The 20,799-nt window shown below is 37.6% G+C and overlaps 1 protein-coding gene across 1 annotated transcript in view; it reads right to left on the reverse strand.

Annotated features, from left to right (window-relative positions):
• zmat4a (zinc finger, matrin-type 4a) overlaps window positions 1-17,291 on the reverse strand; it is a 100,516-nt gene extending 83,225 nt beyond the window's left edge. The window contains exon 1 of the mRNA XM_084413296.1: window positions 17,084-17,291. Coding sequence (XP_084269422.1) covers window positions 17,084-17,170 — 87 coding nt within the window. The 5' untranslated portion in view covers window positions 17,171-17,291. The remainder of the gene's footprint in view (window positions 1-17,083) is intronic.
• Window positions 17,292-20,799: the final 3,508 nt, after the last annotated feature.

Here is a 20,799-nt window from a genome sequence, read left to right on the forward strand (position 1 = left end):
GCAGGGTGCCGCTACTCTAGAAATTTTCTAAATCTGCATCAGATTTAAAGCTCAGGTAAATCTTCAATTGTGCTCAGTTGCACTCTCAACTTTCAGTTTCTGATATGACACTGTTCTCATAGATTGTAGGGCAATGTTCAAAGTACTTTGCTGTTGCAACTTGTGACGCATCTACAAAAATATGCAGTAGCAATTACGGACTCTATACGTGGTCTTTCAGCCTCCTTTTGTTTGTGTCCTCAGTTTACTCATCATCAGAGAAAAGGCAACCTTCTCTGACAAACGTCTGTAGATGTGCTGAATTCAAGAAAAAAAGTTTGCACAGTTGTGTCTGAAGTAGCTCTGGGCAACAGATATAGGCATTCCAGCAGCAAGTTTACAGATATGAGAATAAAACTATAAAAGATAACCCAAGCTGCTGCAGAATAGGGGAGGAAGGGACAGAGAGAATAAAAGGAGAAGAAATAGAAAGAGGGTGTGGGGAGAAGAGCTCACTATCCCGCTCTGAGGAAACCGTGCATAAATTCAGCAGAACAAAATAGGCAAAATCACTGGAGCCCAAGCATCATTGCTCTGACGAACACATACACACACAGCACACATCCAAGGAACAATTGCATTATTAATCAGTCTGAGGCCTGCTTATAGTGAGAGAGATAGGGCAGACAGAGTTGAGTTTTCTCCCTCATTTAAGCAGCGAAAGTTTTCATTATTGCCATGTGAATGTGATTAAAAGACAACATAATACAAATGTACCCCATTTCCTTACGTAAAGTCTCAGGCTTTATTTTGCACGATCCATCAGTGCATGTTTTTCAAAGGTTTTTCCATAATCTTCAATCAAAAACTTTCTTTGCCTCTGCTGCTGTCAAATGGATCACAGAAAAACAAGCGAAAAGCACTACACAAATAAAAATAACGACTCAAACTTCTCTCCTGATATAAACAAGGTTTATAATAGATTTGCCACTTGCCAAGGGGTCAGTAAGAGGGTCATGTTTTTGAAAGAAGTCTCTTATGCTCACCAAGGCTACCTTTATTTGATCAAAAATGCAATAAAAATAGTATTATTGTGAAATATTGTGAAACCATGACTTTTTTTTTTTCGGGATTCTTTGATGAATGGATTTTTTTTACAGTGTAAAAATGTTTACTGTCACTTATATTCACCAAGGGCGTATTAAACTTATCAAAAGTAGGCTATATGTTCTTTAAAACAAAACAAAAAAACACACTACCATTCAAAAGTAAATTTTTCACACAGAACTGCATGGTGTTTTATGTGGTATTTACTAGGGCTGGGCGATATATCGATATAAAAAATATATCGATATATTTTGAAATGCGATATGGGATTAGACCATATCGCATATATCGATATATATTTAAAATTTTCAAATAGTCCGCCCCTCCTTCCACTCTGCGCGCGTGTTTAGAGCATGTTATGTTATGAGAGGCGAATCATGACTACTTCAGAAAACCCAGCACAATAGGAACTAACAGGCAGTGACATAAGTGTACGCTGAAATAAAGTTTTTCACCTCAGAAACACGGACTTTCTTGTCCTGTCAGCCGTTATACTGTGCTCGGAGCGCACACTCTTCAATTGCACGCGCAAATGCGGCGGCGCGCGCGCTGTGTATCGCTTCACTGTAGGCTATATAAAGTGCAAAAGAAACTATACGAGCATGCAACGCCGTTACGTTGTAAATTACACGAAATAAAAGTAATGCAGGTATGATTTTCATTCTATTCACCTGAGCAGTTTCCATGTTTCATTAACAGTTATTGTTAATATTGTGTATTCACCATGGTAACTGTCGTTTACTTTATTTTTCTTTGTGTTATTTTTTATATTTTTAAATGACTGTAGTGGCTCATACCACATTGTATTGACAAAAACTAGTTTGGGACTGCTATTTAATAGCTTTAGCATAGGCCTACTGTTTATTTATTAGTAGCCTACTAGTCTTTACTAGTCATATTTTTTACAATTTATGTTAAGTAGCCTAAAGGGGGACAGTACTTGTGTGTGTGTGTGTGTGTGTGTGTGTGTGTGTGTTAACAAATTTTGTGTAAACGTGTTATAATTTGCCTATATATATGTAGGCTATATATAAGAAAATTATAACATGTTTACACAAAATTTGTTTATATATATTCAATGTAAACTTTGATGATCATAATTAATAAATCACAATTACAATTCCAAGGGAATATTTGGCAATTATGATTTTTGTCATAATCGGTGCAGCCCTAAGGTAAAGAAACCTGTTTATAATTTATTAATTTGATTTTGCAACTGTTCACTGAAATAGCCGGTTTCAATAAAACTACTTGTGACATGTCATGTTTGGCTTTGACTTTGACTGAACATTTGCTCTCACTTTGCAGAAAAAATATCGGGATATATATCGTATATCGATATCCAGCCTAAATATATCGGGATATGACTTTTGGTCCATATCGCCCAGCCCTAGTATTTACCAAATCATCGTCAAGACTAGACAAACCAAGTGAACAGATCTTACCGTTGAGCAATCAAACTCTATTCCAAACCCCACACCAACTGCATTAAAACAGAGATATGAAACAAAATATGATTTTCATGCGGAGCATGCATGTGGGATGCAGCAGTAAGTGCAGAGAGGGCAGTGCAGTGGGCGGCCCTGACAAATGTTCCGGCTGTCAAAGGTGTGCTGTAATCTGTGGGGGGAGGTACTGCTGGACACCAGCTGCTTCAAGGTCTTCCTCTGTCACTTCAGCTGGAGAAAGTCCCGACACTGCAGACTCACTTTCAGAACTCACTCGCTCTTTAAAACATCAGGAAGTCACAGATGCTCCACTCACAATCTCCTAACCAGTTTGGTGCTTTGGCTTCTTTGACCTCAACCCTAAGCTCAAAAATTAATATTCAGCACAACAGCACTCTTCCTCATGTGATATGACTTATGTATATTTGGCTACTTTCTCAAGTGATTTACAAAAGGCTCAAAAGGATGCAACCAAGCAAAGAAGCATGCTAACCAATTCAGTATGTTCCCAATCCCTGCTGGTGCTACAAACAGGCATGCACACACACACACATCAGTGCTGGTTGCTGAGTAATGTCCTCATGTCCTACTTGAGCTCATTAGCATTCCGAAGCAACACATCCCAATGCACAGAGAAAAGCAACTGGAATCACAGGGAGAGAGTCTGTGTGTCCTCTATACTAATAAGAGGAATTACCATAGACAGCAGCAAGCACATGCAGACAGACCCAAAGTGATGCTTAAGCACCTGCCCTTTTGGCCTCTGACTAGATAAGTGCTCTTTTTGCAAGACATTTTTATTTTATATTATTTTAGTTTTTGTTTAAATTTGACCTGTGGAATAAATTCTCAATTAAGTGTATGCCAGACAAGTCAGGTTCTGTGAGACCGCACAAGCCCCTCCCTGCACATCCACGTCTCCCGGTCCTGCCTTCGATGACAGCGGAAGGTCGGAAATGCTACCAAAATGTCTAAAAATGACCCCAAAATTCAGGATATGATTTGCCCTTGTATTTTGTGTTTAAGTTAAGCTATATCACATGAGAAGGCTATTTTCTCGAATATCAACACGACTGCAAATGTAATATTCATTCTATACAACTATTAAATAAACAATAAGTTCATTATAGGAATTGAGAATTATTAGACGCAACATTTAAATGTTGACTGTTTTTGCTCTATTTTGCCAACAAAAGCTAGCCTGGGTTTCCCCATGCTGCCTTGAGCACAGCGCGATTTTATTCACGCTGCTAGGCAGTCTGGATACCATGGACCAGATTTTCCCCTCAGCTAGGGAACCAATCACAGAACGGGGAGGGAGCAGCAAGACGATGACGACATCTATGCGACACACCGAAGCAGTTTGTTTATATCTATGGCTCCAACATGACAGACGTAAAAAATATATGCATATTTTTAGGAACACATCTACAAAAATATGCCTGTATTTCAAGTTGATAAAATAATTTAAAATCCACATCAGTTTATTATTTACCACGCCCTCCCAGGATCTATAACGTTACCTAGGCTACTTTCACTTTTAAAAATTCATCATAACTGCGCGCGCGCGCGATCTGCTTGCAGTCGTCAAGATGGATGCTGAGGAGCTGAAGAAAAGAATAGCTAGTGGAGATTGTAAAGTTGTCGACAATACGTCATCAAAAATCAAGTCCAGTGTGTGGGAGAAATCTGGAGTTATCTGAAGAAAATATTGTGAAAGGCTTTGCTGCAAACATTTTCGTGTTGGATAGCAGCAAATGTGGAACTTCATCCCTGAGGAAGCACGCAGAAACTGTGGTAACAAAGCAGTTCTATCGAACAGTATTTTTCAGATTTAACACTGTTAAGTATGTGTGGTGTGCAGGGCGTGTTTGAACCCAGAATTGTCAGATGTAGGCTAGACGAAATTGCGTGGCAGATATAGTGTTGTAGCCGCGTCTGTTATTAGGCTACTCAGTTATTGTGGTAACGTTAGCCATGTTCTTCATGTACCGGCCTTTTGACAGCTTCGGCTGAAGTTGTCCTTGTGTTAATTGTCGTGTAATAACTTCTGTATGACCTGGCAATAAACATTTTTGTAAGTGTGTCTATAATGTGATTGTCTAAACTGATTTTATTTCGGGTGCGGGTCGGGTGTCGGTTCTATTTTAAGCGGGTCGGGTGAAGATTTTAATTAGTGCTGCTGTCGGAAAACTGGTCGGGTGCTGTTTTAAGCACTGCGGGTACGGGCGGATGCGAATTTACAAAATCGGACCCGTGCAGGACTCTGGTGTACACATAAATCTCTGACCCATCGTCGTCTTCTTCGTTGAATATCTGTCGCTCTACATACGTCATCTGGTATAATTGAAACGATTGGCTGTGAGCTACGTACAGGCGCATTTGATAGACATTTGTAGCGCCCAATAAACGGCTCTGGGCATTCGTAAACCACGCCTCAAATACGAGAAAATGAACATGTAGTTCCCAGACCACGTCTCAAAGAGAAAGTGGTCTGACGTTAGCCAGGCTAAACAAAAGCAGTTCCAAACAAAGAAGAATAGTTGCGCCTCCCAGCAACAGTGGTTTTGTTCTTGAATGCACCGTTTTTTTAATGTATCGGGTGAGTCAATGATTCAATGACACATTTATAAAGTCAGTGGACACTTCATGAATGAATTAGCTGGTCTGAACGAATCTGTTGCCCTTTTATTCACTTGCGCAACTGGCCCCCAAAATGTCTGTGCACGGCCCTGGTTATTATGGAGAAACAACTCTCATGGTTTTGTGTTAGATTACCTTAATGAAAAAAAGAGAATGAACAAGGATGTTAAGAAGTTGACAATGATTGTGCTGTAATCATACATTGTGAGTGTGAAAAGCTTTTCATGTCAGTCTTAATATGCTAGACTGGATTTTAATGAACCGATGCATGAGGGGGTCTAGAGCAGGATGTCGTTCGTTCAATTTCTACAGCAACTCCATAACAGCTGTTTTGCTTGTCAAAACTGACTGTGCAGACAATCAATTAGTTTTAGCCCTTTAATAATTTAAATGATTCAATAGATATACACAGTTCTATAAGTTTGGGAAGAGGGTCGGTAAGATTTTGAAAGGACTTGCTTATATGCTTACCAAGGCTGCATTTATTTGATCAAAAATACAAGTAAACCAGTAATATTGTAAAATCTCTGTTGTTTTCTTAAAGTGGCCCTATTATGGATTTTTGAAAATTACCTTTCATAGTGTGTAACATAGCTCTAAGTGAATGAAAACATCCTGCACATTTTTTAATCTGAAAGTGCACCGTATATAAAGTTATTGTCTTTCAGAAGTGAGAGTTGATTCTGAGTCAATAAAATGAATAGTTTTTTAAACGAGTCATAAGCTGTTTCGTTGTGACGTCAAGACGAAACATTAGCATATTGCCCGCCCACTTATTGCGAGCGCAGACACCAGGGAAAACTTGAACGCCCTCAAACCTGCAGCTGATTCCTGTGGATACTGGATAGCATCATGTCGAGAAGATGCTGTGCTCTACAATGTGAAGGTAAAGCCTTTCACTGCCCAAGGACGAGCATGTGAAGAATCAGTGGTTAAAATTCATCTTTACCATGATACCACAGCAGAATAATCCTAAACTTTTGCTGTGTTCCCTTTATTTTACTGACGACTGCTTCTCAAATCTCGGAGTTCAATGCAGGATTCGCAAACCGCTTGCTCTTGAAAGATGGTGTTCAAAATACTTAGTTTTGAGTTTTATATTGTGTAGGTCTCCTGCTAACTGGTTAACTCACATTATTACTGAAGTCTTACTGAAATTATTCTGCTAATCAGTTGTGGGCCACTATTAACGTTACCTAAAACTGTCTATTAATGCAGATTGTCTGTCGTTCTCACTACTTTGAGGAAAGATTAAGCATGGCACAAGATTTGTTTTAGCAACGTTTATGTTACATCAGTCATTCACACTAGAGCTCAGCTAATGTATGCACTGTTATTGATACAGTTTCCACATGTTCACCACAATTAATTCGAAAAATACTTGGTAAATAAATAAGTGCAAGTAAAATAATTGGTTTGTTGATGGACATGCACTTGTTAATGCTGATGGTGAGGAATTACAGTTGCAACATCTCAATGTACCTCAAACTGAGTAGTGTATTACTGAAAAATGTCCTGCTCGAGTTGTCCTTGCGATGGAGGTTTGGGTTGAATAACTAGTTCTTCCAGTGTTCCACTCGCGCTCGGATTGATATGGTAAAATTGTGTACGGTAAAATACTGTGTTTAGTTTACAGTGTAGGAAGCCTCAGTACAAGAAGAGCTGACCATGGACTTATGTATGGACTTATCACTCCGCAGAAGTAGCAGTGCTTCGCCTTCTGAAAATATAGTTCCCAGTATACAGTTAGAAGATGGCTGTGTCTCATGTGACTCTGTGTTGTACACGCTGTGACTATACAAATCACAACATGTAAATAGGAAAATGTTGCCGTTATTTTGTCACTTATTGGGAGCAGTATGCTAGCTGTAGCCATTTACATCCAGTCTTTGTGCTAAGCTTGGCTAGCGGTGGGTGCGTCAGACAGAGTTGCGGCACGCACGGAGATCAGAAGGGTATGTATGGACTTATCTAACTCTGGGGGATATGGTGAATAAGCTAAAGTCCCAAAAAGTCGGCATGTTCCTTTAATAATTACATAAAATATCTAAATCATACAAAATTATTATTCTAAATAAGTGTTCCTAAAAGCCAGACGATTTTGTCTTTAAAAATAATTTGCTATGTAGTGACCTTTAATTTGGAGTAGAAACAGATGGAGTGACTTTATCCTTTGCTCACAGCTGATTGGTTTCGGTTTGAGATCTCTTACCTGGAACATAACCTGCCCCGGACCAGGTTAGCCGTGGAGTGTAAGTTACTATGGCGATGAACACTGCTAAATGCAAACCACTTTCATGGTGCCTAAAACCCAGGGTTGGCGCAAACTAAACTGAAACATACCTGGCTGGCCACCTAAACCGGCTTCATGGTATAGGCCCCAGGTTTCAGTTGGTCAATTGGGCAGTCTATTTCTGTTGCCTCAAAATAGCAACGCGCCAACAATGCGCCAGAACACACCTCGTTTTCAGACCAGCACGCCCATGACCACACAAATGGGCGCAAATGCATTTACTAATTAAACAACGTGGCGCAGGACGTGAAAATGATAACTTCGTCGGACAGAAACTAGTAAAAACACTTGCGTCGTGCTTGCCGCTGCATTGCGCGTAAGATAGGGCCCTATAGGAAACTTTAAAATAGCATAATAGGGGCACTTTAAAATCCTCTTTTTTAAAATCTATCCTTTTCCTGTGATGGCAAAGCTGAATTCTCAGCAGCGATTACTCCGGTCTTCAATGTCACATGATCCAACAGAAATCAATTGGTGCTTCAAGAATCCTTACTTTTTTTTTTATCATCATCCATAATGAAAACAGTTGTGATGCTTAATATTTGACAAGAAAGTTCAGCATTTATTTGAAATGGAAATCTGTATTAACTTAATGCATCCTTGCTGAATAGAAATATTAATAAAAAAATTAAAACGTTTTTATCTAAACTCGACTCGATAAGAAGATTGAATGAAGGACAAAGATTTAACTTTATAAGCATGGGCTCATTTGAAAATCAGGACAAAATTAGAACAAGCAAAGTGGAAAGACAAAACATGTACATCTCTGTTACTGTTACTGAGTCTTACTGAACTTTCAAGAACAGACAGAAACAAATTATAATAATCACTAAAGCTGGATTTAAAAGGTAAAGAGTATAAAATCACAAAGATTATTATCAAAACCATGTTTCATGAACCTAGAACTTGGTGACAATGACTTTGCTGCAAAAAGTTAAGTTCAGAAAATCCCTTAAGTAGGTCTATAAGCAGCCAAAAGCAAACAAGACTTCAGGGAAAGAAACGAGATTTGTTCCCTTTTCCCTAAACAAAATAACAGATCCCAAGCAGCTCCTCATACTGCGTAAACAGGAGTGACAGAAGAAGATGTCTCAAGAAAATAAGATAAATAATGTAAAAGAGAGAAAAGAGAGCCTTGAACTGTTCAGCGTCGGCCTGTTCTCAACTGCTAATCTTTCTAATGTTGTGTTGTATTCAAACAGTTGTTTAGTCTCCCTGACAGGGCTTTGAAACTTCCCTTGGAGTGCTTATGGATAATTCAGAACCTGTGTACAATATGTGCCGAGATAAATAATGAGAGAAAAACGATGCTGCTTGACTCCTCACCATCTCCAGAAACAGCTTCACACGCCAAATGCTGGGTGGGTCGGGTCCACTCCTGACCCCCAAAGGCTTTCAAAATAAAGTGACAGAGGAGATTCTTTTACACATCAGATGTTTCGATGCACAAGAACAAAGTATCTCTCTCTTTGCCAGACTCATGAATTTTGGATGCTTCATGGACATGGGCTGTTATGTGGATATAGTACGAAATGCTTTTTCCACCATCCCACAGACGACAGTGGTGTTATGTGTCCAGGGGATGTGGAAAACATCTGCTGTTATGTGCAGAAGAGCAAGGAGATGTGATAGAATTTCTTGATGCATGATGAAGGAAAGCGACCTGCTCCTGACAGCAGATAATAAATTTGTCACGGTGATTATCATGGAGTAAATTAAGATGGCTTTATGTAATAATGTGGCCATACAATAACCCACCATCTAACTAATTAAATGCTGTGTTGGTGAGCTGGACCTGTTCGCAATCAACTAACAATAGAACCGATCCCATTTCTGACATTTTTAAAACCTTCTAGATTTAGCACAACACAAAGCACAATTACCAGTACACTTGAAGGAAATATCTTGAGAAATCATCAACTTATTTCCCTCTTCACCTTTGCAAACGTATACCGTTTCAATGTCAGTCCATTTCTCAGAGCAAAACATTGCTCACTGCTTCTTCCCTGTGGCTAGCTGAAGGTCAAACATCATTATCCCGTTCTAACACTTTAATTGGAAGTTGTGCAACATTGAGATGGGCCTCCTGTGAGCAAAAGAAACAAAACCAGAGAGACAGGAGGTGTGTGACCCTCAGGGGGCCCATGGCAACACTACAGGGGGTCTGCCAATTATTTTTGGATCTCAAACAATTATGTTAAAAAAAAGACAATAATTAATAGCTTACTGTATTGGCCAGAATTTGAAAGTGGTTCTCAACCTGGGGACCTCAAGAAACTTCCAAAGGGGCTGATTTAAATTCATTTTATAAGTATGATTTCTAGGTCTAGAAGTCATATAAATTTGAGCAGGATGTTGTTTGTTCAATTACTACAGCAAGCAACCCTAAAACAGCTGTTTTGCTAGTCAAAACTGACGAATTGTCAATTGGTTGCTTTTTCTGGTTCAAACATATATGGCTGAATTAAAGCAAAATATTTCTGCTTGCCATTGTAGTATTTACTACAGCTGACCAAGTGGCTCAGCTGGTGTGATTGAGTGGAGGCGGGATATAATTTGCATATTCATTGACATGCATATACTAAATCAAGGAAGGGTGTAGAGTAAAATTAAAGCTTCTCTCTCTCTCTCTCTCTCTCTCTCTCTCTCTCTCTCTCTCTCTCTCTCTCTCTCTCCTCTCTCTCTCTCTCTCTCTCTCTCTCTCTCTCTCTCTCTCTCTCTCTCTCTCTCTCTCTCTCTCTCTCTCTCTCTCTCTCTCTCTCTCTCTCTCTCTCTCTCTCTCTCTCTCTCTCTCTCTCTCTCTCTCTCTCTCTCTCTCTCTCTCTCTCTCTCTCTCTCTCTCTCTCTCTCTCTCTCTCTCTCTCCATATATATATAACCAATAATATGGTTCTTTAAAGGTTCTTTACACGTAGTAACAGTTCTATTTAGTACCGTATCGTCTTGAAGAACCCTTTATATGCTGAAATGGTTCTTTGTGTTAGAATTTAGGGTTCTTTATTCCCACCTTTTTGGTTTTCAAATCTGTAACAGTCAAAGCCTCCTCATTGCTGATTTTCTGGAGCTCAGCTATACAACTACTACACGGATTGTCAACATACTCTCAACAGGTAAATTATTTATTTCTTAAAATGTCTATAAATTATAACTTTAAAAATTGTAACAATCATTTCCTTTTCTCTTTTAGTTTAACAGAACATGTAGTGTGAGCAGCTCTGTTCAGTTAAAGGATAATCATGTTCTCTTCTCCACAAAGTAAGTAACAGAGATATGGAATTTATGATCTATATTGTTTTATTTTTGTTATTTTTTACCATACCCAGTCAAAAAAAAAAAAAAAGTTAAAGCTATACCATGATTTTATATCACTTTTAACATGGTAAAGGGCTCATTCTGTCCATTTTTGCTATAAAAAAAAAGCCAACAAGATATAAGACCAGGCAGATAGAGGGCTAAAACAATATTAATAAATATTCATAATAATAATGATAATAAAAATAAATAATAATATGAAGATAATATACTAATAGTAATAAAAATAAATATTGTTGAAAAGGTTATTTATAACACCATTAAGGTTCTAGCACTTTCAAAGCATGGTTCTTTATAGAACTTTATAACCTTCTATTTAGCACCAAAAAGGGTTCTACTATTGTTACAAGCCAAAGAACCTTAATTTGGTACTGTTTAGAACCATTTTTCTTAAGAGTGTATTTTACGGATGAATACAAATTTTAATCACATGGAAAACATTTTTTAAATACAGTTGTGGTCAGAATTATTGGCACCCCTGGTAAATCTGATCAAAGATGGCTGTAAAAAAATAAAATAGTTTCATCTTTCATTCAAAACATTCGAAAAAATCTAACCTTTCATTAAAGTAAAATAATTGCAAGTGAAAAAATACACATTATGAAATAATAGTTTTTCTTCAAAACACATTGGTCACAATTATTGGTATCCAATTTTATCCACACCAGGGTGACTAGGAACATTAAATTGTCCAGCCATGACTTCTTGTTATAACTTCTTGACTAAGAGTATAAATATAAGGAAACGCAAAGGCCAAATTCCATTAATTATTCATAACAATAAGTAAAATATAGTTCTGATGAGCATCAAAAGATTGTTGAGCTTCACAAAATAGAAAGTGGCTGTAAGAAACTCATTTAAAATTCCCATTTCCACCTTCAGGGCAATTATTAAGAAGTTCCAATCAACTAAAGATGTTATGGATCTGCCTGGAAGAGGACATGTGTTTATATCGTCCTAATGTACAGTGAGGAGGAAAGTTTGAGTGGCCAAAGACTCTCCAAAGATCACAGATAGAGAATTGCAGAGATTACTTGAGTCTTGGGGTCAGAAAGCCTTAAACCCCCCAAAATCAACACAAAAATGTGTCACTGAACACAAAATGAAGCTTCTGCCACTGCCATCCAGTCCACTGACCTGAACACTGTTGAAAATAAGTGGGGTGAACTGTAGAGAAGTGCCAACATGGATCTGGAGAGATTCTGTATGGAGGAATGGTCTGTTATCTTGGCAAAAGGAGGTTGCAAAAAGCATTCAATAAAAAGGGTGCCAAAAATTATGACCAACGTGTTTTGGAGAAAAACATTTATTTCATAATGTGACTTCCCCACCGCCTCAATTCTTTTACTTCAATGAAAGGTTACATTTTTGCACATTTTTTGAATGAAAGATCAAAATGATAAACAATGCAGATTTCTTTGTACAGCCATCTTTGATCAGATTTACCAGTGGTGCCAATAATTCTGACCACAACTCTGTCATTTTGATTTTAAAGGATAAAATTATTGACTGCAAGGGGATCAGCAGCAGTGCCGCGATCGTTTCGGCGCCAAGTCTATTTTTGCTGCGCCACTCATGCTGAATTAAAGCAACAATGCATTGATCATGGCCAAACTACACAGCCGTTTTACCCAAAAAGCGCATTGATGATATCTATTGTGTTTTAAACAGTCAATCAAATGACCTACAGCAACTTAAAAAGAAAACAAATGTCCAAAAACAAACTTTTTGCCCGAATTACAAAAACAAGTTTAAACAATTTATACTGCCAGTTTAGCTTAAGTTACAGATTAATTTAATTATATATATATATATATATATATATATATTTTTTTTTTTTATTATTATTATTTATTTATTTATTTATAGGCATAAGAACATGTCATGCTGACAATCATAAACAAAAGCATGCGTCACAGGCGTTGGTCTTCAGAGTACACCTGAAAAGACGACAATAATGGACGACACTCGTCTCATCGTGGAGGTTGAGAAGCATAAAGTTATTTATGATCCACATAACGTGCTTTATAAAGGCTTGCAGGCAAAGATCATTTAAGTCATTTAAAAGTGTTTTTGACAACCTTTCTCTGGCCCACGGGTGAACAACTCAATATAGAAAGAAAAAAAGAACAGACCAAATAATATAGCACACATACAGTATAGACATCTATGATGTGCATGATTTTGTTGAATTTTTGACTTTTTTCCCCAAAAAATGATCATTTACAATACGTCTCTAAGAACTTTGCTGTTTGTTATTACAGACATTTATCAATGTTTGTTATTACTCTTTTGCAGAACAGCTGGAGATGAGTGCTAATATGTAATAAATATGCAGATAATATAATAAATATAATTCAGGTATCAATTACCTATCAATATTTATTTATTCAAAAAAATATACAAAATCTGTCAAAGTACTTAGTTGACCACAACCTCAAAAGCCTGTAGCCTACACAAGCCGCGGTTCAGCTGAGCGCGACAAACAAAATGGTGTGAAAGCAAAATGGGCGTGTGCTGCTCCCGCTCACCATACGCATTGCTTCTGCGCTGCCTCCGCTCTGCTAACGCGCGCAGTGTGAAACCGGCGGTCCCCTTTAAGCATAATACTTCATCCAGTTTCCACTACATAATATGGAAACATCATTCCAATGCTGTAATGTAAGTGAGGTGGAAGAGCACATAACTCTCTCACACCTGAGCTATGAATCAGCCTATAGCCCAAAGCCAGAGAACATAACAGGGTAAAATGCGCCTTTTTAATTCTACACAAATCTTGTTTTGCATTACTTAATTGTTAATTGGAAAATTAACAGTTCATAATGCCCTTCTGTTCCACTCTAATGCCCCCGAATGGTGGACAGGCCACCCTGCATTACCTTGGGGCATTCATCAACCGAACCCCTCCCCCTTTCTTTCAGTTATTTTTTTATTTTTTTATTTCCCTCTCCTTTTTCCTCAAATTCTCTGCCTTGTAGATACATGAAAGATATAGGTACACATGCACAACCTCACACTTCACATAATCACAACACTTTCTTGTTTTATTGTTTTGATAGTTTGTTTCAGACTTTTGTATTTACAATGCTCTCTTTTTATATCTTGTATTACCATGTCCTGTCCTAGAAGCTAATAAAAAATAAAAAAGAAGAAGAAAAAAAAAAGGTTCTCAACCGACAATGCATTCACTGGGTATAAGGACAAAAAAACGACCTTGAACACCGCCATTGGTTATGCACTGTGCCATTTAATTTGGAGCTACCTTTTTGCACCTTTAATATCTGCAGGGTGCTTTCAAGGCCAGCTAAGAATACACACCCTCAGTGTGAAGCCACATGACAAACATGCCTTACTCAGTCACACTAGGGCTTTTCTGTGGAATATGTATTACAAAATAGATTAAATGAGAACACTAATTTTCTTCATCACACTAGGACACAAGTAAAGGACACAAACACTCAACCTTCCTCACTCCATCAAGCTTAATAACCCTTCCTGCCGATAAACAATATAAGACAATGAGCAGTATACGCTGAGACAACAACTGAGTTTTTCCTACCCATTTTACAAAATAAATGACCACATAACACCATATTTTCAGTAAATATGAACACGTCTGGCACTTTAGGAGGTTTTTATCAGCATATGGTGCATTGAGCTAGTATTGCTGTAAGTCTTGCTGTAAATACTGCTGAGAGTCTAAACCTCTGCTCCTCTGCTACTTAATTCCTGTGAGCAGAAATGGAGATAGATGGCGAAAGATAATATCATATCATATATCATATCCCTGGGCTTTGGCAAGGCATTTTCCTCAACAAAAGCTTCTCCATAAGTGTGGGCTTTGTCCCTCCCAGTGGAAAAACAGTATTGGAGAGGCAATGGGCTGTCACTTCTGGCTCAGAAGTCCTGGGAGCCGAATTATGTTTCTTTATGCTCGTTTTTTCTTTTCTTTTTTTATGTTATAAAAAAAAACTTGTTAAAATTATGCCACAAATCTGCTCTTATTATTATAAAAGATATTTGCTAAGATATACATTGTGATCTTAACTACGGCTCTTTTTAAATCTTAATTGCAATTTTAATCACTCAGTAAACAAACTCTATAGTATAAAGCAGCCCATTACAGTGGGTAGGACAGTCCACAAAAATTAACCTCAACAGAAAATGCATCTGTAGGGTTAGGCAGGCTTTGCACAGGAGTCAGTGATAAAAAAAAAAAGAAAGAAAAAAGGATTCAACCAGAGGTCATTCTGAGCATAGGTGACTCTACACTAACAGAGCCACCTTGTGGTGCAAGGGATGAACATTTTCTGACAATTTAGACCAACCTCCCACCCAAAGCTGTGCAATTTCATTTCCCTGAATACTAAAAAAAAAAAAAAAAAAAAAAAAAAAAGGCTTAATTTTAAAACCATGGCATGAGGCAGGGAGGCACGTGTGAATCCTGACAGGAAATAATGGTCAAATGAGCAAACTTTGAAGTTGTTCTACTCTCTTATCGCTGAAAAGCACACTACAGTGGGACGGTTCGGAATATGACGCATCTATAATGCATGAACGCAATAAAAGTGATGCTGTTATATCTGGTATTCCTCTCTCTTTGTACTGTTTTCCACTGGCTAGCTTGAAGGCAGAGAATGTTAATTCGTAAACACGCCATATTAACAGAAATTAAAGATGAGCCTATTTTCTCTGCACAGGAAAAACAGTGTCAAGAAAACATCAATAATTCACATCTTCCTCTCACTCTAACAACTGTTTATTAGCTAAGCTTGTTAAACAGTACAGCAATGAATGGCTAAAATTGACAAATAATTTTAGTGTCACTTATCATCATGTATTTTTCCTCTTTGACCCCAATACTATAATTTTATATATAAAAAAGGTGCTATAAAAGCACCTAACATACACAAATAGTCTAAACTAGAGGGATACGATCTGGCTCTTTACTTGACTAACTACAGCAAATATCAACTGAAACCTTGGGCAGGCAAAGTACACATCCAGGGTTAATGAAGAGGGAAGCTACTTATTACGAAAAGACATCTGCTTTTGTGTCACACATTTGCACTCCAAGGAATATGAAAGAGAAAATTGTATGCTGCCATTGTTCCAAAAAAAGATGATCTAAGCAGCACCTGGAGGAGAAACTTTAAAGGGACAGACTCACTTTCAAAGGCTAAAAATAAAAGAACGAATAGTTTAACACTTGCATGTAATATACTTAGAATAAAAATCTCGGCATATACATTATATCAGTTAATTAACTAAATAAATGCAAACAAGTCACATTTATTAATATAGTGCTTTATAAAATACAGATTATTTCAAAACAGCTTCACAATAAACAGTACAATAACAGTGTCAAAATGCATCAATGATGATAAAATGCATGCATTTAAATAAATGTGGGCAAAATGCTTTTATGGAAAGAGATCACAAAACTTACAAAGGCTGCAAAAAATTGAAAAGTTTATGAAACATTCTGCTCCAGTCATACACTGTTCTGTACACTGAATGTCTTTGTGTACTGTACACTGCACACAGCTTAAGCAAGATCATTCAGCCAACAAGGATTCTGAAAAATAACTATTACTTTAAATGATTGTTGTAATTTGTTTCCTAGTACATAGTAAAACTGTACATTTTATAAGTCCAAATCAATTGGTCTCCCAGTTAGCAAGATATAGGACAGGTAATCCTACAATTGCCCAGGGCACTAAATCCTGATATATTCAAGGGTTGACGCTACAACAATCAAACAGCCAGATCACAACAGGTGAAAACGAAGATCAAAGCGCACTTGACTGAAAATTGACACTGTCTGCATCAACAGGGTTCCCGGGACTGTACGGTGATACATAATTGATAATTTGCAGTAAACGAAACAGCTGTGAGATTGACGAAACCAAGAGCAATGTCAACAGTGCCTCGTGCCACCAATATGTGCTTTTTTAAGGGTCATCCTTGCTTCTCGTTGCAACAAAGATCATACGAAAATGATACTGTTAAAATGTCTCAAAATTAAACGCAATTACAATACTATGAAGTGTAGTTCCTACGTCCCTTAGCATGTAAACATCACAGCACGCGGCACATTCATCGAGCTCGCGCTTAAACTGGCGTTTAGCGTTCAACAGCGTCATAAAATCTGAGAAAGTAACGAGTAGCCTACGAGATATCTGGTCTGGCAATGTTGCTCATATGTTTGACAAGTATCTCCAAGAGTGTCGAGAGAAGGGTTCGTTTGGAACCGCGCTCATCACCGCGACTTTGACTTCATTTTTTAAAACATAGCCTACCTGTAACTCCAAGCTATAGTCCTCGCAAAAGTGCGTCGGGTACACGGTCAGATGGTGTTGCACTTGGAGAGAGAAGGTGTAATCCATTGACTGTGTGATGTGGGCGCGTGTGTAGAATCGAGGATGCTCGTGTACAGCTGCCTGCGGTCCTTTAGTTCAATTGCAGAGCGTTCTCCGCCCCACCGTCCTCCATTGGCTGGATTGCTGGAGTAGTTTTTTTCTGCAGTAGTTGCTTTACAAGCTGGGATGGATAATAAGACAACAGTGCGCGAATAAGAAAGATCAAAGAGAAAATGAAGCTGATTTAGATAGATTAAGTCAGGATTCAACAAGCCAAAAGAGTATTTTTATAGTGATTCTTTATTATTAAGTAAAATACTTTTGGAGTGGAAAAACATGACGTCCTCAAGATGTATATTTGATTGATTATCTTTTAAATAGATATTGAAAGGTACACTATGTATTTTTGTTTTGTTCAAAATAAACAAAAGGTAAATAATGAGACAATAGCCTATCATCAATCCTTCCATCAAAACGTGTTGTCTTACCCTGATTCACTATGGTAATCCTATTCCTGTGGTTTATACTTAGATCAATGGTTTTTTTGTGCATCTGGTCTAGCCTGGATCTGAGTATGACGACGTCAGGCTGCAAATGGTCATATCCATAAATAGAAATGTTGCCCCAGCTACTCTAACACCTGTAACACCTGCATGAATTTTTGTCACAAAAGTGAGAAAGATTGACATGAAGCATGCTAAGTCTTGAGAGAGAGAAACGCAAAGGAGAGTCTGCTGGCAAAAAGAGAACACGACCTTCACAGAGCTCATAATAAAAACGAAAATCAACATTGGCTTGGTTTTTCGGAGATGGTGAGAAGAACTGAGGGATTTGAAATGTTGTAAAGACGACGTGGAGATGAAGTTTTTATTACTTACTTTTATAAAGGTGTTTAAGGTATTTTATTGAACAGACAAATTCCCACATTGTTCTCTAACAGAGTTGATTGTAAAGCATTGTGAAGGGTCGTTTCATTACGCTGTGCTGGAATTTAATAGTAATGTAGTAGTGAATGTTTTTTGATATCTCTCTCTTTTTTTAGTACTGTATGAGAAAGAACCGTATTCATAGTCATGACGAAGCACAACCAAAACAATGTTCTTCCGCAAAATGCATTTTTTATCCGCTAGGGGGCCAAAAGTTGTATAGTGTTCCTTGAAATAGTTTTGTGTGTTTTGTCACATTTTATGTTATTTAGTTAATGGTTAAAGTCACAGTGAAATCAAAATTGATCATTCTTATTATAGAATATTGCAGTATAGGCCTAATTATTATAAATACCTTCATGATCTCTAATCAATGTAACTTCCCTTCCCTTTTGCAACATTTCTTCTCTGATGATGTGTTTACTGGCACAAGGGAGGGACAATCTGGACACACACATGAGATTACATGATTTTCCTAATACCCATAATTGCGGTCTTGGCCATCTGGCACATGTAACAGGAAGTAAGTACGCAAGACTTTCCCACGTATGAAAAATGCCAAAGCTCAGTGACCTTAACGTACACTAAGGCTGCATTCGAAATCACATACTTCCCTACTAGGCAAAAACAGTATGTGAAAAGAGTAGTAGCCATATATGAGTTCACAGTATTCATAAAATAGTACGAAAAGTACCAGGATGAATTATCACTTCCAGCAAGTGCACAATGCACATACATTGGATATTTTACCATCCCGTGAGGCCAGGGGAGAGGATTTGTGAATGGTATTGAAGTGACACAACTGACACTGGAAGGTCACATGACAATGACAACATGGCGAATGTAGTAGGCTATATCCAGATTACATTCATACTATATAGAACATATACTTTTTAGTGGTCACAAAGTAATTACTTATTCAAAAGAAGTACTGTGATTATGGACTCAGCCTCCATACTTCAGAGCAGTATTTGAGGCGTATCCCATTATTCATCATGTTCAGGAACTGTAATGTGCCCCAAAAAAGCTCAGATGGGAGTGGAAAGTTCTGCGAGTGATCTAGTGACGAAATGCAAATTAAAGGACAGAGATGCAGCCAGATCATTTTTTATATATGCGACCTTAACACCCACTTGAACACTTGATCAAAATACAGTAAATACATCATGCAGACAAGTACAAAGACCACAAGTGTAGGTATTGGGACAGCCCTATATCTTTGCAATTCTTGATATTTTTGTATGTAAGTGGACCATTTGTTCTTAGCAGATTTAACATAATTTCTGGTAAGATAATTCAAATCTATTCAGTATGTCTATCTATTTGTTTTTTTGTTGTTGTTTTTTGGTGATCCATTTACTAGCAGAATGTGATACATTATCACAGTATTATATGTGAATGTGAATTTCTGGGAACCACAGCTGCAAGGTGTTTTGATTGTTGTTGTTTGCTTTTTTAATTTAACATGATTTTTTTTTACAGTGCAGGTCAACGAATGAAGTCCTTTTCATATCTGACAGCAGGCTAAAATAAAAATGCATTTCCTCTTGGGGCTTTAGGAGTTTACTGCATTTTCATGTGCAAGTGTTTACCTTGAAAAGGTCCTAAAGAAAACATATCACGTGTTTTTACTCTGAAAAATCCATTGACCTTAGAGTGAATTGTGATTATGATTTGAAGTGATGCCAGGCTGTGTGGGGAGCAGTTCATCAGGATGACACTAAAGAGAATGTGGCCTTAGGCTAAACTCGACTTAGAGATAAGAGCAAATATTCTCTTTTGCTACAGAACCATTCATAAGATAGATTCCCATACATCTGTACACTACACATCAAATTAAAATTCTTTTAAAATAAAACACAAAGATTGTGTTTTATTTGTTTATCAGTGACATTAGACCCCTCCACATTTATAACATGCCCGATTGGTTTTGTTCATTCTGCTCAGCATTGCTTATGTTATGACATCAGATCATTACTGACATAATTATCTCAATGAACGGTATTCTGTCATTAGCACTTCTTGTCTACATTGTTTAATAAGGCATAAATGCCTAAAAGACTGTTTATCCTTGGGTTTAAATAAACACAAAACCGATCCATTTACTTCCTGTGGCTAGAGCCACTCAGCATCAAATCTCATTTTCAGGTAACAAGCCATTTCAGACTTTCAGGCCAGTTTTTTATGAGCTGTCATGCTCTGAAAATGTGAGCATTCGCTCAAGCTTCACAACCCCACTTGAGAGGCCATGCTCCAAATCTGTGAGGTGTATAATGTAGGCAAAAGTGTGACACTAAATGATTAGAGGTTTTTAAATAAAATGTATAGAATTTGTCCTCCCTGTGGTGTGCCAGTTTTTTCTCTGCTATTGTTGTTTTTTAATTTATGCGCCTGATATATTTGGAATTTCTTGATTGGCGTTTTGGCACTCATGCTTCTGTTTGAATAAATGGACCACTGAAAAAGCAATTTGTTCTTTCAGAATTTAGTGTCTTGGGACATGTCAACTCGCCGGAGACGCATTTATTGATGTATCAATGCTTTTATTTAAATATTATCATCTGGTTTTTTCGCTGGTTGCTATATATGCACAAGTTTTAATTTGTCTCAGCTTGCAATTTTCAAGGCATTGAGTATATTAAATATATTTCAGATGTATTTTAGAGTTTGATTTGAGGCACAGTAAATGGGACATCCTTGAGCTTAATTGTATATTCAGAAAGTCATGCA

Source organism: Rutilus rutilus (assembly GCF_951802725.1).
Source record: "Rutilus rutilus genome assembly, chromosome: 7".
Lineage (NCBI taxonomy): Eukaryota > Metazoa > Chordata > Actinopteri > Cypriniformes > Leuciscidae > Rutilus > Rutilus rutilus.